This window comes from Polypterus senegalus, chromosome 3 (assembly GCF_016835505.1).
Source record: "Polypterus senegalus isolate Bchr_013 chromosome 3, ASM1683550v1, whole genome shotgun sequence".
NCBI lineage: Eukaryota > Metazoa > Chordata > Cladistia > Polypteriformes > Polypteridae > Polypterus > Polypterus senegalus.
Window position 1 is genome coordinate 233,564,030 of NC_053156.1, and position 22,379 is coordinate 233,586,408.

General features: G+C 37.9%; 1 protein-coding gene across 1 annotated transcript; it reads right to left on the reverse strand.

The window, feature by feature from the left end:
• Positions 1 to 464: 464 nt before the first annotated feature.
• nme6 (NME/NM23 nucleoside diphosphate kinase 6) lies at positions 465 to 19,968 on the reverse strand. The gene is made up of 6 exons (XM_039748770.1): positions 19,758 to 19,968; positions 16,705 to 16,802; positions 10,219 to 10,321; positions 6,149 to 6,188; positions 4,899 to 5,059; positions 465 to 1,166 (listed from the first exon to the last, which is right to left on the reverse strand). The coding sequence occupies exons 2-6, from the start codon at positions 16,795 to 16,797 to the stop codon at positions 1,012 to 1,014; spliced, it is 552 nt and encodes a 183-aa protein (XP_039604704.1). The 5' UTR covers positions 16,798 to 16,802; positions 19,758 to 19,968; the 3' UTR covers positions 465 to 1,011.
• Between the last annotated feature and the right edge of the window lie 2,411 nt (positions 19,969 to 22,379).

The following is a 22,379-nucleotide window of genomic DNA, read 5'->3' on the forward strand; positions in this document are numbered from 1 at the left end:
TCTGAAGGAGCTGAGGGAGACTCTGTGTGACACCCTGCTGGGGAGCCATGGCCAGCAGGGACCCGGGCCTATAAAAGAAAGCTGGTTGTGCCAGTCGGCTGGGCATCTCTTCTGCTGAAAGGCCCCGTGCGTGGTAAGAAGAGGAGACGTTGGTTTTAAAGGGATGCACCCGGGACTGAATTTTTAAGAAATGACTCCTGCTGTGGAATTGTAATTTTGTTTTATCAGATTATTTGATGGATTATTTTTAACCTCCACTGTTGTCACAGTTTTTATTGGATTATTTATTAAAAAATGTTTGCACTGCACTTTGGACACTCTTGTTTATGGATAGATCTGCTGCATGCGTGTGTTCTCATTTGCCGGCTCATCTCAGTTATGCCTATCGAGGGTGGCAGATTCAAGACAATGTGGAGCCAACCCGTGTCTTCACAAACAACAAACGAAACCGAAGCATTTCAAGTTGCGATATAGAGAAGTTTCTCACAAATATTTGTTTGCCACCTAAGTACACAATGAGATCAATAAGAAGTACAAATGATGTGAATGTTAAATCGGTAGAAATAAAAACTTGCAGCCAAGTGGAAACACCAGGACTGAACTTGAAAACCACCGTCATAAAAATGTGATCACAATAAACTAAACTGTACAAAAATATGACAATTTAAACCTTGTTACATTTGGTGAGAGTGGTTTACCTGCACCTGGGTGTAAAATCAAACTTCTTTCATGAAGTAAAACTTTAATTTGTCCTACTTGCATATTCATAACTGGTTTATAAACATTTTATTCTCCATTATTTATATATTACATTATTATTATTCATTTTACCACAAAACAATAAATTCTTCAACAATGCAAAAAGAATTCTATGCTTTTGTGAAAATGGCTTCATTTTTAATGAAAAGGTCTAATAAATAAAATGATTTTTTTCTGCCCATTTCCTTTCTCAGTATGAATGCACTTGACAGTCTTCAATAACATTTACTGACATTAAGTACTGTAGTCTCGTCAAGAACGTGTCGTGCATGGCATGTGTATCTGTTGTTCTTTACTATAGCTGTAATATCCGGCTCTGATGAGAGGTTCATCCATTTCATACCAACACTTCTTGTTAAACTCTGGGAAGAAGAAGGTGATCTCTCTTTCTGCAGAATCTAGCGAGTCTGAAAAAAAAAAGAAATGGTGTTAGGATCAGCTTTAGCCTGGATCAAAAATAAAGATTGTTGACTTTAAAAAAGAAACCATAAAAAGTAAGCTGGAATGTTATGGAGCGTTATGTAATGCTTCAAAATTACATTTACCACTTCACAGTAGGCTTGCATAAACATTTCATTGTAAATTACAGATGTATACAATAGGCAACTTATAAAGTACTAGCAGACCACGTGCTCTTCGCTGCAGTTGTATCTACATGCGACTTATAGAGCTTCTTTATATACAATTTACATTTTTGGTTTGTCCTCCTGGAGCCAAAATATATACATTTTCTCTATGACTAATTCGTGAACATGCTACATAAAAAATAGAAACGGGAAAAACGGCAACACCGCCGGGAACAACAGTAAATGAGATAAAGTAAAAGTCTACTAAACACTAAAGTACAAAAACAAAGTGGAAAGTAACAGTAAGTAAATCAGTAAAGGAGAAAGGACTAAACATTAAGGAAAAAAAAACGGCAAGACCGCGTCAGCTCGGAGCGAAATGAAGAGAATGAAATGAGGTGAACTGGAGGGGAGATGATCACGTGACTCCCCCACCCGCCTTAACTCTCCATCCCTCCACAAACACAGTCTCTCGGATCCCAACTCTCCTTTATATCATATGTATGGATAGATAAGATAAAATAATATGCTCCCTTGACAATTTTGTATAAATGCCATTTATTACGCAGCTATGTCACGTTAAACAAGGAGCACATCTATTCATAATAACGGTATGTAGAGGCTGTAACTCTCACGTCACGGATGGTGTGACAAGTGTCAATACTCCTTGGCACGGTTCATTATGGCTGCCACTTGGTTTGAACAAAATGTACTACAGTGTTTGCTATGGCTACTCAAAACTTAACAGGAGGGATTTAAGGTGGCTGCTCCAAGAATATAAGCTCACTTAAAAATATTAGTGAAGGGTAATATATCCATACACTCTCATTTCTTTCACAATTACACACCTCCTTGTGTAGAAAAAGTGATCCTTCAAGGCCACGAGGATTTATGATATACCAGTCAGTGTCGTGTATATTAATGATTAATGATGAATTTTTACTTTGCATTACAGAGGTAGTTTAAATGCATTTTCTTTTTTTTCGACCTAGAAAAAAAATAGCACATGAAAATATTAACAGCCATAACCCTTAGTGTTTAAAAAAAATGTAACTTTAATACCAATTAAAAATGTTGACGTTTTAAGATCAAGTTTATTGTTGCATGTACAATGAGATTCTTACCTGCATGTTGTCCACATCCTGCTGACAGGAGTTCAATGCCAAAAACATGCCATACGATAAAACACAAAATTAGATAATACCTGTATATATCTGAGTAAAACACATTAGATACACTCACGCAGATCACAGTATTGACAGCCGATGAGCAGCCTTATGATCTGTGGATAAAATGGCAGCGTGAGAGCTGATGGTCCCGAACGGTTTGCCAAAATGTACGTCTGACTTGAAGAGAAGGCAGCTGTGCACCAGTTAATATTCTGAGCCGACTTCATTTTCCCCTATAGTGCTTTGCAGTCCTGAGCTGAACAGGCGTTATACCAGAATGTTATGCAGCCAGATTTCACTGTGGATCAGGAGAAGTTCGTAAGCGTAGACAGAGACAGCCTACCATTTCTGTGCATGCCCAGAGAGCCTTTTTGATGTGTTTTGCCCACTGCAGGTACTCAAGGAAGTTAAAGTTTCTGACCCTCTCAACAGCATTTCCTCTGATGCTGCTCTGAGTCTTCTGAATATAATCTGTCACCATATTCTAGTCTTTGCTGTCCTTACAGGAGGGATTGGCAAGCTTATACCACTATGCCTTAAGGTGATTCTCTTTCTTTGTAAATCATCTCATTAATGCTTCTGGTGAACACTGTGATGGTGAAGTCACAATCAAATGTAATGATAAAGCTGCAGCAATATCTGGCCACACAGTTATAAGTGAACAAGAAACAGATAAGGGTGTTTAGCCCACTACCCTGTTGAACGTACTTGTTGAGGGTCAGTGTGGAGGCTGTGATGATGAACATCCACACATTCTGAGGTGTGCCAGTCAGAAAGTTCAAAATCCACTTGCAGAATGTAGCACTAAGGCCCAAGTCTAGGAGCATTCCTGGTAGAACTGTGTTGAATCCTGACTGTACACTATAAATGGCAATTTGGCATAGCTGTTCTTATTATCCAGGCGTGTCAGGATAGTTTGTATGAAACAGGGTATCTTCTGTGGACCGTATGCGATAATGTGCAAACTAGAGGTAGTCCAAAGTATTTGCATGCTACATTTAACTTGTTTAAGCACCAATCACATAAGGCATTTCATGACAATGAAAGTGAGTGCCACCAGTTGGTAAATATTGATGCAGTCCACTTTTGCTTTCTTTCGAATAAGGATAACTGATGGCTTTTTGATGAAGGAGGAGAGACACTTCATAACTGAATACGTGATGCTGCAGGAAATTTGTTGCTGTGATTAAATATTATGTGCAATAAATTTTAAACGTAACCAGGAGACAGTTTTATGAAACTGTTTCTCATCTGTTATTGATATCAATATTTCTTTGTGGGGGAAGAAAAGAAAATATGGTGCGACATGAAGTGACAGTGACTAGCACTGCTGTAGAGAACTGTGTTTGATTCCAAGCTTGGTAAATGTTTGTGTGGATTTTCACTGGTTATACTAGACCAGTAAGTGAATACTTGACTTGAGCATTCCTAGTTTTCAGACTCTTTCTCTGTACGTTTATCATTCGTTTGCTCAGAGGTTGATGCGCTTGCTGCTTCCTGAGCAGCTCTTCTTTTCTACACCCTAGCAGCCCGTTGCTTCTCTTTTTCGTCTGCATCTTTTCGTGTTAAAACTGTTCAAGTCAGTGTTTGTGTTGCAATTACTTAGTATGTTTTTCTTAATTTTTCACTTAAGCTGGCACTTAAGTCTTCAATCTGCCTCAAGAATGATTTAAGATATGAAGAGGTAGGGGAAGTGATGGTGAAGGTGGTAGGGGTGAGAACGGCACCTGTACTCATGCGCCACACGGCCGCCCTGCTGACCGCTGCCAAGAGTTGATTCTACAAATAAAGTAAAATAAAAATAAAAAAAGGAACAACCTCGGAGGTCAATCATCACTCTGAAAGCGGATAGTAGACACCACGTAGTATATGTGTACCAAATTTCAGGTCAATCGGTCAAATGGTTTGCGAGCTACAGGTGATTTAAAATCCTGGATAGACAAACGGACAGCCACGGTAAGTGTATTATATAAGAAGATTCTTCAGTTGTCTCAGTGATACTGTATGTGTACTAAACAGCTTGACATGAGTGCGTGTAGGTGTTTAAGGCAGCTTGTCCTATGATGGATAGATCCAGCATAGAGTGTTTTAATGTCTCGCTGTCTACCTGGTCTTAATATGCTTTTTTGTTGGCAGACATAGCACTAGTTGCTCACATGTAAACAGTGGTATGCATTTGAAAGTCATACCAGATTCGTGTTTGTAAGTACAAAAATTAATCTTTTCTTTATGACTCATAAATCAGAGAAGAGCATTCATATGCCTCATTTTCATAAAACAATTGTGCAGAAAATGAACTACCGATTTCCTCGTACACAGTATGCATCACTCACCTTATCAAAAGTTTTGAATATAGCATTTATTTTTTTTTTACTTTCATCAAAAAAAAAGTTAAATATCTTACCTGAACCATGGGTCGTGTTTCTAGTGTCTGTCAAACCATACTTTCCACGTATGGACTCTGGGGATAAATATCGGGCTCTATACGTTTTCGTAGGTCCCATCAGTTCTCTCCAGTGACTAACTGCATTTTCTCGTGCCAAGATGTATGCTCTCATTGGTCCACTGTAAAGAAAGAAGTATGCAATTTGAAAAGGGCTCGCAATCAAGCAACAATTGGAAAAGTGTATGTTTAAAATTCTGACTGACACACAGTAGAAATAATTGAAATATTCAGTAGTTTATAGCTTTTGAAAGTAAGTGCTTAATGAATACTGCATAAAAGCGTTCATATAAGACAATATGATTTACAGGTTTACACAGAAATTAAACCAAGTTTCATCGGCAACACTGTGGAGCTTGAGACTGAGGAGTTATTTTAAAATAAATTAATTACTTTTTTTATCTACTTATGACATGAGACAAAATGTATCCTACATAGTAAAACCTTAAAAAAAATTGACAACAGTTAAACCATTACTTTTTCCAAGCAGCATGAAAACACATTTTAATTCAGTTTAATTTTGTGCACCGTTCTTCACGGAGTGCAGGCTCGAGTACAAATTGAAAAGAGGAATGGAACAGCAGTGTAGTGTTATATGTTGTTTCATTGTTGACACTGTACACTACAGCAACTGGACATTTGTGTACTGTGATTGACTCCATCATACAATAACAAAGGCTATCAACATATTTAATACATTTTAAAAGTTATTTTTTCCAAAAACTTGGTTTATGCATTTCCAAAATTAATAAGGGGCCTGAGTTGCCACAAAAGCTTGCATATTGTAATCTTTTTAGTTAGCCAATAAAAGGTGTCATTTTGCTTGGCTTTTCTCTATATTGCTCAGTAATTTAAAATCATAATCAAATAATGGGGCAGCAGCAGTAAATGTACAGCAAGTCAGTTTAACTGTCCTTTTCAAACTACACCACCATTGCCCTGTATGGATTACTAACAGACACTGAAATATGAAATGCATCCTTAAGAGTTGTTGCTCAGGAATGTTGATTCTAGCCAATTAATTTTGAGGCACTTTGGAGATCAAAGTACAGTACAATAATGTTACTAAGTTACATCAATGACTGAAATAAACTGAACAATCCATTTCTTTTTATTATAGCCTTGCAAGTGATGACTTATTTGAAGAGCAGTCAATGCTTGCTATAGCCAAGAAGTTATCTAATCTGAAATAAATAACAAAATCAACTAACCTTGACATGAATTCAACAAGTCTCTGGTAGAAGAACCGTCCTTTATTTAAACAGAAAAACCGTGAGAAATAGAGAGAAGGTAAAAAAAAAAATCAATACAAATATTGACTGATAAGAAATGCTTCAAGTTTTAAAGTGATATTTGTACTGCACCGAATATTTTGTTTTCCTGCAACTCTGACAAATTAATTTAACAAACCAAAGTCATACCCTGCCACATTTCCTAGTAACCTCTAGTTAAATAAATTAGTAACTGGTAGTCTCAGTTGGCTTCAGTGTGACCTACTAGAGACATAATGTTTAGGGCACAGAAAGAGCTGCTTAAAATATGTATAATGGACATACAGAGTAGACAGAAAAGCATTAGATAATAATGAATAATCTATTTAGTTTTTATTAGTAAATGCAAAAGTTCTATTTCTCATGTTGGCCTGCATCTGGTAACTGTGTCCAGTCACAGATTTGTTTCTTCTATAACTACAGTGGGATGCAAAAGTTTGGGCAACCTTGTTAATAGTCATTATTTTCCTGTATAAATCGTTGGTTGTTACGATAAAAAATGTCAGTTAAATATATAATATAGGAGACACACACAGTGATATTTGAGAAGTGAAATGAAGCTTATTGGATTTACAGAAAGTGTGCAATAATTGTTCAAACAAAATCAGGCAGGTGCATAAATTTGGGCACCGTTGTCATTTTATTGACTCCAAAACTTTTAGAACTAATTATTGGAACTCAAATTGGTTTGGTAAGCTCAGTGACCCCTGACCTACATACACAGGTGAATCCTATAATGAGAAAGAGTATTTAAGGGGGTCAATTGTAAGTTTCCCTCCTCCTTTAATTTTCTCTGAAGAGTAGCAACATGGGGGTCACAAAACAACTCTCAAATGACCTGAAGACAAAGATTGTACACCATCATGGTTTAGGGGAAGGATACAGAAAGCTGTCCCAGAGATTTAAGCTGTCTGTTTCCACAGTTAGGAACATATTGAGGAAATGGAAGACCACAGGGCTCAGTTCAAGTTAAGGCTCGAAGTGGCAGACCAAGAAAGATTTTGGATAGACAGAAGCGACGAATGGTGAGAACAGTCAGAGTCAACCCACATCCCAGCACCAAAGACCTACAACATCATCTTGCAGCAGATGGAGTCACTGTGCATCGTTTAACCATTCGGCGCACTTTACACAAGGAGATGCTGTATGTGAGAGTGATGCAGAGGAAGCCTTTTCTCTGCCCACAGCACAAACTGAGGCGCTTGAGGTCTGCTCAAGCACATTTGAACAAGCCAGCTTCATTTTGGAATAAGGTGCTGTGGACTGATAAAACTACAATTGAGTTATTTGGGCATAACAAGGGGCGTTATGCATGGAGGAAAAAGAACACAGCATTCCAAGAAAAACACCTGCTACCTACAGTAAAATATGGTTGTGGTTCCATCGTGCTGTGGGGCTGTGTGGCCAGTGCAGGGACTGGGAATCTTGTCAAAGTTGAGGGACGCATGGATTCCACTCAGTATCAGCAGATTTTGGAGACCAATGTCTAGGAATCAGTGACAAAGCTGAAGCTGCGCCGGGGCTGGATCTTTCAACAAGACAACGACCCGAAACACTGCTCAAAATCCACTAAGGCATTCATGCAGAGGAACAAGTACAACGTTCTGGAATGGCCATCTCAGTCCCCAGACCTGAATATAATTGAAAATCTGTGGTGTGAGTTAAAGAGAGCTGTCCATGCTCGGAAGCCATCAAACCTGAATAAACTAGAGATGTTTTGTAAAGAGGAATGGTCCAAAATACCTTCAACCACAATCCAGACTCTCATTGGAACCTACAGGAAGCGTTTAGAGGTTGTAATTTCTGCAAAAGGCGGATCTACTAAATATTGATTTCATTTCTTTTTTGTGGTGCCCAAATTTATGCACCTGCCTGATTTTGTTTGAACAATTATTGCACACTTTCTGTAAATCCAATAAACTTCATTTCACTTCTCAAATATCACTGTGTGTGTCTCCTATATGATATATTTAACTGACATTTTTTATCATAACAACCAACGATTTATACAGGAAAATAATGACTATTAACAAGGTTGCCCAAACTTTTGCATCCCACTATATGCACTGTAAATACATGAATGGGGTAGAAGTCACCTACTATAACATTATTCTTTGGTTTTCATTTCAACCTATTTTAAAAAAATAATTAAAACGGGGGCAGGATGGTGGCACAGTGGTAACGCTGCTGCCTCGCAGTTAGGAGACCCGGGTTCACCTCTCGGGTCCTCCCTGCGTGGAGTTTGCATGTTCTCCCCGTGTCTGCGTGGGTTTCCTCCCACAGTCTAAAGACATGCTGGTTAGGTGGATTGGCGATTCTAAATTGTTCCTAGTGTGGGTTGTGTTGTGTGTGTGTGTGTGTGCCCTGCATGGGATTTGTTCCTGCCTTGTGCCCCCATGACCCTGTTTACAGATTCAGCAGGTTAGACAATGGATGGATGGATGAATAAAATGACATAATATTTCCAATTGGCCAAGTTATTACTTTTCTATCAAAGTGCAACTGAACTCAAGATTTTGTAATAAAATGTTTTGTTAACACGTTTCTTGTGTGATTTAACACAGTTCAGCACTTTATCCTGAGTTATGTTATACTGTACCCAATAAGAAATGTACACTTACTGGTAACCTTTCTGTTTTTCACTAATTAAACATGCATAAATTAGCACAGGTTTAAAAGAGTCAGAATAAAATACACTACTGGAAAAAGTACACACCTTTGGGGAGACATTAATATTTTGCAGGAAACACATTCAAGAAACTTATCTTGAGTAAATAACCAAACGTTCCCCTATTTTCCACATAATAGATGGACTAGAAATTATACTTTTATAGAAACTGAAAAGCAGTAGTCTAGTAGTGAGCAGATTCTACTGCACGCAGAAAACATTTGTGGCCAAAAACAGTGTTAATTAATTTAGACAATTATCCCTTCCTTGGACTTTAGCTTGTTGGAGAGACTTAGCGGACCTAGTGATCTAATGAGCTATATTATCATAAGCTTTATCCAAATGCAGAATTAAACTTAGCTTAAAAGGGGTTAGACAAGGAGCAAACCAAAATAAAGCTGTCAAGACAAATCAAATGAGAACAAATAGATCTCTGTCTGACAAAGGGAGTCCACAGCTCACTTTTGGAGCCAAACCACTCAGTCGCAGTTGTCAACAACCAACTGGATATCATGTCATCTATTAAGTCCAAACAGGCTCACCCTAAAGAACATGCCTGTTGCTGCAGGGTGAAGGCGTAAGGTGAATGATGGGCAGAGGGTGAAAGGCATGCCAAGCTAGGGGTATGACAGGGGCACGTTCAGACAAACTAGACATTCTTGGAATCATTTAAACCAGTTGTGCTTTTAAGTAGCTTGTGAATGAGGATAATGTCTTTGTTGCCATAGTCATCTCTATTGTGCACTGGGACAGTTCTTACCAGAATGTGACATGGTTCACAAGCCTATGCTGAAAAAGAGTGCAATCATCTCTGTAGGTGAGGGGAAGGAAAATAAAAATTGCAAGTGGAGGAATTTACATAAGTAAGTAAGGAGCTTGGAATCTCGTTCACAACAAAGGTGCAAGGTAATCACAACTCTCAATTTACCCGTCAGTCTAAAGCCAACGTGGTGGGTGGCAGGATTGGCTCCCCAGCCACTGTCAAAAAAAAAGTCTCGCACCGTTCCACTTGGGTCCTAATTTGGGATCCCGAGGTGGCTTTTCGTGTGGTGGGTGCGGCAACACACTGTATCAGTGTATATTCCTAATCATTCTATCCTATAAAGTCAATCAACCGTCTAATGGGTGAAGACCCAGGGGACTCTGGAGGGTAGACATTTTTCAATGTATGTGCATGTGCCTTAGTACTTCATAATTGGAGCCTGAGACTTCATGCAAGCTATAAAAAGGTCTGGTCTATCTTGCTCAGTCTGTTGCTGTGACAAGGTGGGGGAATTTAAATTCTAATAAAGACAAAAGTAAATAAACAAAAAGCTGAAAATGTTTTGTTTCTGATTTATACCTTTATGCTCTGCATAGAAGCGTTCCGAATCTTCTTTCCTCCATATTAATTCTTTAGACCTCACTACAACAAACTGCTGGTCAAGGATTTTTTGATGGATAGCCTGGACAAACACAGAGGAAAATGTAAAAGTAAAGCAAAACATATATTGTCCATATGCATATTTTTTTAGTTTTCACTTTTCAATTATTGCATATGCAAAAAATGCATAGAAAATCAACTTTTCATATCTGAATATGTAAAATAGCCTTTATTTACCCCACTGTAATTCACACCTGAATTTTGGTTTATACTATGAATTTTATCACTACTGCTGGCACAACTGATAAGAGAAGTCAAACATATTAATATAGAACTTGTATGATAATCAGTCTCCTCTTTTAACAAGACACATACTAAAAGGAATACAGAATGGTTACTCTAAGTGAGTGCTGTGATTATGATAAACTATTACATTTGGGACTGCTATCTTGCAATGTTGTCTTTAAGTTATCACAAATTACTTGAGGCCTGTTTATAAAGAATGCTATCATTGGGATGTTTATTGATTCCTAGTGACTCGAGGCCATCTGTCCAACATTTCTGAGAAAAGAAATAAACAGGAATAACTGTAGACTATTTTTTTACCATGCCTAATATCGAAAGAGGACTTGTTTTCTTTCTTCAAGCATGCAAACAGAGTAATCCATTGTTATACTAAAGGCAGAACCTGCTAAACAGTGAAAAATACTGTAAAATGACCATCACAGCCTTCAAAAAAAGAACACAAAATAAAAATGCTTGTAGAAAATGTTTACTCAAAGCCAATGATAAAAACTGAATGTCTGCAAGTGCAGTAAAGTATAAGAAACAGCCAAACTTTGAACACATTATCTGTCATCAGACACTTTGGAGGAAAAGGAGCAAACAGGACAAAAACATTCTTTGAAATTTAAAAGTATGCAGGACAAGCAGACTTAATCTAATGTGGATTTTTTGTTGTCCTGTAATTGCACAGTATAAAAGAGTGCATGGCTAAGAACATCCATGGTTACATTAAAACATTAATAGCAAATGGATCTAAAAATAATCGGTGAATTTAAGCTTAGCACACTACTCCTGCCTGTATTTGGTTAGTAATTTTAGATACAACAACTGGAGGCAAAAAGGAGAAATACATTATGTGATCCCACTTAATTGGGTACTATGGAAGGGAAACAAGGAACTTATCTTAGTAGCAGCAAGCAACTGTGGAATCAAGTCCATCACAAATCACACCCATTCAGACATCAGTACAGCTTGGCCAATCAGTAGTTGCACATCTTTACAGGAAGACAACCAGAAACATACAGAGAAAACCCAGAGAGACATGGGAGCACATACAATCTGCATGCTAGCTGGGCCGAAGCTGGAATTTGAAACCAGGACTCTGAGCCGAGTAGCAGCAACACTGTTGTGTCTATGCCATCATCTCATTAATATACCTTAAACAACAAGGGGAAAATTATAATAAACATAAATGTGAAAGATATTGTAACAGATAAAACAGTTTATGAATTGTTTATTATAATTAAAATGGCTTTGTCTTTATTTTTGAGCCTCATATCTACCTGGGCATATATAAATGGCACAAATCTGCCAAAAATGTGGCACAGACCATCCCCCATGACTTCGCCCACGTATAAGTGAAACAGGACAGTGAGGAGGGCCCCACCCAGCGCTCTACTCCTGACGTCACTCTTCCCCCTCCCCTTGGCCTGCAGCCTCTGTCTCAGATTAGTGTGAATATATCGATCCTGCAAGCGAACTATGATTCTTACCGCAATGAAGGAAGTCACAAAATCAAATGAAATGTTCAAGCAAATTACAGAACAAAAAAGATCTAAATCCATTAAGTAGTTCTCTCATTCGCTAACTAAGCGGAGTTAAGGTTACGCCCCGAGGCAGACGCTTGACTGAGGAGGGCCCCGCCCCCCTCCCCACAGCTCGATGAGTGTCTCTCGGATTCACACAAATAAATTGGTACTGGGATCTGTGCAGAAATTTTTCAAAACCTGGCAGGACCTAATCAGTAACATTTTAGAATAAGCTTTTAAAGCACAGAGGAAGTAGATTCTCTTACCATTTTTTTCTTCTCCATTTATCTTTATTCACTTATTAACTCATCTATTTACTTATTTTTACTAGCTTTAAGTTTTATTCTGCTGCCTATGCTCACTTTCTCAGGAGTGGGGGTTGATTTGTGTTCAAACCTATTTTTGTAAAATTGATCTATTTGTATGGAATGTTGTGTGATTTCAATAAAATCAATAAAATTTAAATAAACAAACTATGATGCTTAGCACGAAGAGAAAGTCGCAAAATCAACGGAATGTTCAAGCAAATTATAGAAAAAAACCCAATCTAAATTTCTTAACTAGTTCTCTCGTGAAAAGCAGACAGACATACAAACGGGTCAATAAACTATAAGAAATTTTGCGCTTGGACCACACAGTTTTTCAAAAACATTTCTTAGCGAGCACTTATGGGCCAAGGGTAACCTACATTCCAAATTTCAAGTCCCAAGTTCTCATGGTTCAGGAGATTTTGCGATGAGTGAGTCAGTGGTATTTGGCTTTTATTTACAGTATATAGATTTACAGATACATAGTGTATATAAAATTGTACCTATAAAGTACATGTTGCATGCTATGTAGTCTTTTTAATTACTCATTTTTAATATTGTATTGTTTTTTTTTTCTCAGTTCTTCTGAGAAGACAAGAAAGTAAGAATTTCATTGTACTACATATAGGGTGGTCCAGATCTAATTATGCAATTTTCATTGCACTATAACTTATTAAGTTTATTAAATAGAAAATCACCCAAAAAATCCCGGACCATCGAGAAGTGTGCGAACTGACAACATGAAGAATTGTCTTTGCACCGAACTGGAATCCTTAATAAGTCATCCAGACGATCTGGATCTGCATAATTAGATCTGGACTACCCTGTATATGACAATAAACCTGAAACACATGGATAACGCCACAAGAGTAAGCTAATCTCATACATAAAGCTCAATGTGGGTGTGTTTCTTTTTTCTTTTTTAGTTTAATCTTAACACAATTTAGCACACATATCCCACTTTTTAGACAGTAGACTACTTGGGAACTTACAATTTTAATCTCATTTGGGGGGACTGGAATTCTTTATACAATTCCACATCCTCAGTCCAATCTTAACAAAACTTTGCACTTATCTGCCACTTAGTCAGAAAGAGACAGCAGACTACTTTGGAACTAATGATTTTTACCCAGGGGGTACCTTTTTCCTACTGCAGTGAGTTTTACGAACAATGACTTTTCTGATTTTGACCTCTGGATTTAGTTTAATTTGTTTCAAAGCTCAAAACCCAGGAAAAGGCACTGTGCTGTGTTTAAGCAAAGTGATTTGTGACACATAATTGCTGCCTGTGGAAAAACATTTATTTTTGAATTTTATGCAGTATTCTTTTTTTTTTCAAAACAATGCATCCTGGGAAAAGGACTAGCAAAGTGTCTCTGAAATCTTTTTAGTTGTTGGACAGTTCTGGCTTAAAATTACTTACTTGAGCAATGTTGGGTCCTGCTGCTAGTACTGTATAAATATTTTAATTTACTACTTAGGAGCCCCTGTGGTGCCATGCCTGTGCCTATATAAAATATTGAGGTCTGCATCCCTGCCTACAGTAAATATGGGAGGATTTGGTCTGCTTTCTGCACATAAATCACAAAATTGCCATTTCTGGGCATAGGCTATCCAGGCAAGTGGTAGGGTGCATTACTGCAGCCTTCTGTAGAGGTTCCAATCTTTATTTTGTTTGGAAATAATTATCAGGACAAGACTAGAGCTCAAAGAAATTTTTATGTTGTGCGCCTCAGCAGTGCCTGGACTGTCTGCACTACGCACAAGACAATCTGTGTGCTGCTGCATACACTAGTGCAGGCAGCATGCCAGGAATTTGGTGCGACCCCCTTGATCCCTGTGCACTGTGTGTGTGACAGTGAGGTAGAGCCACTTCAACTTTGGCAGCTACCCGCTGCCAGGACCAGGAGTGAGAACTGACCCCCAGTCTTCCCACAAGACACGCAGCCTGCCAGACATACACACAACTGGGTCCCAGTCCCCTCCTCTTCCTCTTCAAGCACAGCGCTGCAGGGTGAGGGACGGCTGACCCGGGTGCAGTCCAGACTCCCATGAGTGACTGAGTACAGGTCACTTCCTCCTGTCATTGTCGTTGCCCGCTTGGCTTGTTCCTCGGGTCGGGAGGTACTTAGGTGAGAGACTGAGTTGCAGGAGCACTGGCGCTGCAACAGGGACACTGTGGCCACTATACCAACAGAGATTTAAAAAAAATACATACACTCCAGGGGGACATTACACCAGAACACATTTAGCACTACACAAGCACATTGCCAGTTGTCCCAAGCCCACCTTCCAAAAAGGTCCTGGTGGTGTATAGGTTAAATGTGTTGTATAGTATGACATTCTTGCAAAAATTCAACATGCAAGCAAATTAATGCAGTCAGAGTCCACAAAGTTGAATGCTGCTATAGAACTGCTGAAAAAAAAACAGAAGCCTCCTTAGTTAATTAGTTAAACTGCTGGCTTTGCTCCTGCGCAAATCCCTGCCAGAGGTATTTGTGAGAAGATGAACTTGGAACCTGTGCTGAAGCAAAAGCGGCTGAGACAAACAAAGCATCAATTCTTATATGAGGCTCCCAATGAGCCTCTTAGTGATGCACTTCAACAAATGGAAATCTCTTTCTTCAACAAAGTTGTGGAGGTTTTCACATTGCAGGTGAGATTTCAAATATTAATGAAGTTCAGAGTGAATTTGGAGTCCTTACCAACTTTTCAAAGCTTTCCAACACTGAGATAAATGAGTAATGTACAACACAAAGTCATTCCCTAAGCTACAATGACCAGTCAGACCTTGATGGGAAAGCACTGGCACAAGAAATAGAAGTAGTTTTCTGGTATTTTCATAAAGCTAACATGACCACACTGGAACTGTTCTCTCTCTTGCAAGAAATTAAATTAAATGAAATAAATTCCAAATACTGTATGTGGATAGCCCTCAGAATTGCAGCCACCACTCCCATAACTGTAGCTTCTGCAGAGAGAAGCTTCTCAAAACTGCAGTTCATAAAAAATGACTTGAGGTCTACAATGTCACAAGACCGTCTTAGTGGCCTTGCAATGATGAGCATTAACAGAGACATGTCAAGGAATGTGTCATATGATGATGTTATAAATGATGTTGCTGCAAGAAAAGCCAAAATGTATCTGGTTTTAAACAGACTTTATTTGCAATGTTACGTCCCTCCACTTACCAACAATGTGTTTCTAATATTATTTATTTGTTGTACTTTCTTTTTTTATATGAAGTTTGTAGAGTCTGTTAAATAAGTTGTTTACATAAAAAGTGGTGCTATTTTGTTTTTTTATTGTTCTGTATAAGTTTCATATGTTTTGGTTAATACACAATTTACATGCAAAAGAGTTCTATTGTTATTTTATTACTATATTCACATTTATTTATTTCTGTAGTGGGTGTTGTACTTTGTTGGCCAATATGGACGCAATGAGAAGTCAAGCAAAATGACACCTTTTATTGGCTAACTGAACCGAATACAATGTGCAAGCTTTCAAGGCAATGAGGCCCCTTCTTCAGGCTGATGGTTATTTATTTGTAATTAAATAAGTGATTAACCTGTGTTAGCAGCATATTGTTTGTGTGTGTCTGTGTACAGTGGTGGGTATTTGAGTGGGATCGGGGACAGATTTTCTTGCCTGGGGCACCAAACAGGTTAGAAACAGGCCTGCATTAAGATGTTTTTAATCAAAAAAGACAAGGGTTACTTTGTTTCCCTATCTGATGATGATGATGATGATTGATCCTGACAGGGATTAATTATCAGTATCTGTTCTTTAGTCACTAACATGTTCATCATGGGAACAAACATGGAATGTCCTTGTAACAAATAGATTTTTTTTTCAGTAACGGACCAGGTTCTGTAATTTTTTCCTTGCCAGGCATGAAACCACTTTGGGAGAGTCTTCATTAGAATGTGGGTTTTGTGTAAACTCTCTGACTCAAGACACAAGGTAGGCCAATCCAGATATACATATATTTTAATACTAGACTATATTTAAGGTGAAAGTAAAAAAAATCTAATTACCAAATAAAAAGCTAGCTATATTTTATATAGTTGTTTAGAATGGATGCTCTTTATTTCATTTCACAAGATGTTGCACCTATTAAATTTTGAACTGGCCGTGACAATAAACGGAATTCTGAGAAATGTTATATGTGGTTAAAAACCTTTCCCGTACACAATAACTACTTTATGTATTAATATGGCACTACCAAAGTTAGATAACAACTTTCTATTAGATACTGTGTTACACTAGAATACATACAGTAGGGCTTGCAAACATGCATTGACATTGACTAAAAAAGAAGGAAGAAAAACTGCACTCACTTCAGAGATCAAAGGGTGTGCCACTGCATCAGGTTTAATAATAGCCAGGGTAATTTGCAAGGCTTTTGCTCGCCTGACAGCCAGGAAAACCATCCCACCTTAAAAAGAAAAAAGAAAAAAAATTGGATGCAATTTCCTACCATAGAGCTGTGATTTGGAAATTTTGATCCTATTTCAATGATTTTCCCTTTTTCTCATAGGTGCCCATGGTATATACTATATAAATATCACATCTAATGGAGTGGTTTTGCTCAAATAAATAATTTTGTAACTAATAACTAAGCCAATTTTCATTTAGAGCAAGTAGTTCATTTTTGAGTCATCGTGACAGAGGTGTCACTTCCTGACAGCCAGAAATCACTCATCTCACATCTACTTGCAAGGCTTTCACGTTTCTGTGAAAAAAATTAAGTCTGTACAACACTGTGAAGCTGTTGGAAACATAACGGGAAAGATATGACTTAGTTCTACATAAATAACAAAAAATGTGGGTGTCATATTATCGCTTACATTCTATATTCAATCTTACAACTAGGAGGGAGCATTTCATTTTTTCCACCCACTTTCTTCATGATAGGCCAATGCTTGTTGTTAGTTAATTCTTTGTCTGGTTAATACACTCTTTCTGCCATTGTAGCTCTCCAAATGTTTTTGTGCACCAGTGCGTGCAATTATCAAAAATCTTGAGATTCAAAAATGTCATAATGATGCAAATTTTGTTCTGCTGTTAGGAGAAGAAGTAAAAGCTGTTTATTCTTTTTTCTAATTTAGGAAACTACTGGTGAGCTGTCTTAACTTGCTATAAACTGTCAAAAGGATGGTGTTTATGCAGCGAGAGATCAGTGCACACATTCTGGGATAGAAGGAATGTTTTGAAAATGACTGACAACAAAGAACTTGTAAAAAGATATCGATCTGACAGAGATGGAATAATATTAGTAACAAATCTTGTGCATCACATGATTGCTCCATCTGAGTGAAAAAACCATGAGATGTCAGCCGAAATTAAAGTGTTGGTAACATTTCATGCTTTGGAAACATGGAAAATGCTTTGCAATAGCAATGATTTCACTACGTCACAAGCAACCATTTTGGTCCAATCTTTGAATGCCATTACAACACCTGAGTTAATATGCAGATTTATCCTTCACCACTCGATGTGAGGCAATGTTAAAGTATGCTGAAATCATGCCAATTACTGTTTTTTTTTCTGGAATTGATGGTGTGACTGGTGGCAGGCACATAAAGATCATTGTCCCAAGTGTGGATGACCAAGAACTTGTGAATCTTAAGTGATATCACAGTATCAATACACAGTTGGTCATGGACGGAGGCTGAACGGTGGATCTGAGGCTAGGAATCTGCGCTGGCAATCGGAAGGTTGCCGGTTCAAATCCCGTAAATGCTAAAAGGGACTATGCTCTGTTGAATCCTTAAGCAAGGACCTTAACCTGCAATTGCTGAGCGCTTTGAGTAGTGAGAAAAGTGCTATATAAATGCAAAGAATTATTATTATTATTTAAAAAAATTATGGACGTAAACTGCATTATATAACCAGCATATTACCCTGAGGATAAGCAGGGCTGGATGGGTTATTAACAGCAAAATGTCACATAGATACATAAGTACCACAGAAGTTAAGGGAGGATCACAGAAGAGGACATGTCACGTGATTTTAGTAGACAATCAGGAACACTGGAATAGTGAACGCTAGTTTCAGGAATGTTACTTTGCAAGGTGCTTCCCGTGGCCATAACAGTGGGAAGGTGACTCTTCTGAAAGGATGGCAGTGAACAATTTTTTTGCTAAATAAACGTGCCCAAAATGATCCTTACTTTCTTTCTGTGTGTTTGAGTCTTAGGCTTTACATCTCAGTGTTCATTAAACTATTATTCTTTATGTGCAGCTTAGTACAACATCCTACTTTATTGTGCTTTGCTACTTCATCTTTTTTTTTTTTTTTTTACTACTTGTAATATTATTATTATTACACTTCATAACTACTTCTCATGCCCTTCTCTGGGTTAGGACAAATTCTTATCCTAGTCAGAATTTTAGTAAAATTCCTAGGACTAATTCTGAGACACTTGATAATTATGGGCACTGGTCAGAATAATGATTTTAGTTCTTTCCATTTTTTTACTTTAACTTTTTTTCCCAAAAATTTCACTAAAACAGATACTTCATGATAGATAACAGCCATTCATTCACCCTCTAAATGTTTAATCCAGTTTGGGAGGAGTGTTGTCCTGGCAAAGTCGTTACTGTGAAATTGATAAATATGTGCAACTTCTTACACTTAGTGAATACCTATACTTTGTTAATATACTTAGATATCATTCTATTTTTGTGTATTACTACCCTGTTAACATACTTAAGATGACGAGAATTGTTATATGAATGGCTGTGCCTTTTTATGTCTGCTATTATTACCCTGCAATTTCCTTCTGGATTAACACAGTTTCTATCTATTAATGGAGCCAGGTTAGGGAAAGGGTTAGGTCCTCGATAACTGCTTGCTACTTAAGAAACTACAACTGAAAACGTAAACGCTTCTCTTTGAGACTAAATACAACAACGAACACTTTTGGGTCCTAAAAATTTTGCTAACTTAAAATAATCCAAAAAATATGTTTTTTCAAATGTATATGTTGCTTCTAATTAATAAACCGACTAGAACACAAATCTGCGGCCCTTCTCTTTAGGGAATATAAAAATGAAGTCAAACCTAGGGTTTACTAAAGGGTTTTATGCAATCAGCTGGCACATTACCAATCGACAGTTTAAATGTTAACTATATTTTCTCCCATTTGACCGACCTCAATTCTGCCCACGTGTACTCGTATTTCCTTTTGTCTGTCCAACATTTTTCTATTTTATGAATCTGTGTTTTGAGAATTCATATAATCAAAGGTGCTTATTATGTCCACTATAAACTGATAAAGCAATAATCTGCAGAAGAACACTGGACAGTTAATACCTGAGCTGATGATGCCATAACCTCATGATCAAACTACGATACTGGGAGCCGCAGTAACGCAACTGTCACTCACCTCGTGCTGCAGATGCCGTAGGTCCGGATCGAAAACAAAGCCGCACAATGTACTTTAACGTTTGTACCACCGCATTTAAAAAGATCTCTCTAATACTGTAATAATGACTGCCGATATGGATGTGATTGATTTAAAACGCGTAATAAAAGAGAATTCATTGAAATTTGAGCTTTCAGTTATGGTGCATCAAACTCAAAAACCCTGACAAGCTTGTGTCTTTTCAGTTTATAGTTCCGTAACGCTTTGTCTCTGTGTCTCAGAAAGAGCAACAGAAAGTTTTCAGTAAGTGTTCCGTGATATCGGGTTAGATAATGACCGACTGACTGACTGGCTCCGTGATATTTTTTTACTTTGTTTTTAAAATAAAAGCTAGAAAGTACGTGTGAGTCTTGGTATATTAATTGTACATTTTGTTCACTTGCAGGTTGGCTACATTCAGGTCTGTTGTAAATTTTCATTCAAATTCCGTATTTATCCTATGCCATTGTCCGAATTTATTTGTGTGATATCCATTCATGTTTAAGTGTAAATTTATACAGGGTCACCTATATGTTATTTCTCAAAAAGTGTACCGGGGGCAGTGTTTTGGCTAAGGACGGTAATTAACAGTCAACACATTCCTAGAGAGTAATACATCTTTATTACTTTTTCCAACAAAAATAAACAAACAAATACATACATACATACATAAACTGCAGCAACAAGCAGTTGAAATATAACCATTTCTTTTCCATAATGGCAAAAAAGTTTGAATTCTAATTCGGGGTGTTTGTAAGAAATGTAATAATTTACTTTATGTGGTAGAAGTACATAAAAACAATAATGTTTGAATTTGAATAATTAAAAAGTATTCTTCAAATTTGAATGTGTATAGTCTAAATATTCTCGATTGCAAAAGAAATGTGTTATTTTCACCCTCTGAATCTGACAGCGGTCCATCTTAAACGATACCCCAGTAATGTAATGTCCCAGTAAACTTTCTGGGAATAACTCTTAAGAGTACTAGCACCACTGGTAAAAACTTAACTTTGAAATACTAGTCTAAACAGACTCCTCACATTTCTATACTGTATTACCAATTTTTGAAAAGGATCGGGTAACTTTGACCCCGCGTTTACGGGTTGAACCCCTGGTGTCAGTTCGTGACCTGCACAACTTCGAGTCCTTTTGTTCATTCTTGCTGAAGACACCAGTTGGTTTACTGTTTATCATAATGGTGCAATGTCCTGCAAAAAATTTGGTTACAAATGGTCTATCAGTTTTTTCAGTTCAACAATAGGGGGAATTTCTTTCAAAAAAGCTTGACATCTTGTACAACTAGACATCAAATGGAGTCGAGCTGTGTATCCAGACAAAAAAAAAACAACTGATTTCAAATCGTTCATAAATAATTCATATGAATCCAAGAAAAACCCTATCTTTTATCTTCGCTGTAAAGTTCTTATTAAATAATTAGACAATTAAAATCGTCATAATTTAGGAGTAATCCTAATTGATTGCAAAAAATGATCAGTTTTAACGAAACATGTTGATAACGTGAGAGAAGTTAAAGTGTCATTGTTTGTAATAACCATAAAAACAACCTGACAGCCAGTCACTCCGACTAAATGTTATGCCCTCCATTGACTTGGGTTTCATAAGACAGACTTTTTCTGTGCGCATTTTGTTAAAACCAGCGTCAAACGTTGTGGACTGGCCATCACCGAAGTTCCTTTCAGCTTTATTTGTGTCGGCTCAACACAGAGCACCTTCGACTGGCCCTTCCTTACGTCTAGGCTGGGAACAAGCGGTTTTATTTCTCTGTCCATCTTTAAATCGACGCTTTCTTTGGTGCATCTTTTGTACTTTGGTTGTGATCTGCAATCGTCTTCCGAGGAACTGTCAAACAGCCATGCATGCTTTTCTCTGAACAAACCTCTTAGCGTTTTCTAGCAACATTAGCATATGGCGTGTGTAAGTTCAAACCGTCTACTGGCATCGCATTAACTTTTTATAATAATTATAATATCCATACTTTGTAGTGAGCAATATGAAACTATGAATCGAAACTATGGCCACGAAACACTTGCCTTAATTAGTATCTGGAGCACCGTGTTAAGATTATCTTTGAGTGCCAACATCGGCTCTTTGAATAATGAATGCCCTTGTAAATTTACCTGCTGTGGGCATCTAACTTTCACTTTGGCTTTTTACATTTTACTTTATAATACTGAAGTCTGGGCGGCACGGTGGCGCAGTGGTAGCGCTGCTGCCTCGCAGTTAGGAGACCAGGGTTCACTTCCCGGGTCCTCCCTGCGTGGAGTTTGCATGTTCTCCCCGTGTCTGCGTGGGTTTCCTCCGGGCGCTCCGGTTTCCTCCCACAATCCAAAGACATGCAGGTTAGGTGGATTGGCGATTCTAAATTGTCCCTAGTGTGTGCTTGGTGTGTGGGTGTGTTTGTGTGTGTCCTGCGGTGGGTTGGCACCCTGCCCAGGATTGGTTCCTGCCTTGTGCCCTGTGTTGGCTGGGATTGGCTCCAGCAGACCCCCGTGACCCTGTATTCGGATTCAGCGGGTTAGAAAATGGATGGATGGATACTGAAGTCTTCCAAAATATGTCAGTTACAATTTACAGTTAGCTTAG

What these genes read in the sequence shown, in the direction of transcription:
- nme6 (XM_039748770.1), bottom strand. Translation starts at nt 16,797, where the DNA reads ATGGTTTTCCTGGCTGTCAGGCGAGCAAAAGCCTTGCAAATTACCCTG. An exon ending in CACACCCTTTGATCTCTGAA is followed by an intron (nt 10,322 to 16,704) that starts GTGAGTGCAGTT and finishes GTGTTTGTCCAG; the next exon opens with GCTATCCATCAAAAAATCCT. An exon ending in CTTGTTGAATTCATGTCAAG is followed by an intron (nt 5,060 to 6,148) that starts GTTAGTTGATTT and finishes CTTTCTTTACAG; the next exon opens with TGGACCAATGAGAGCATACA.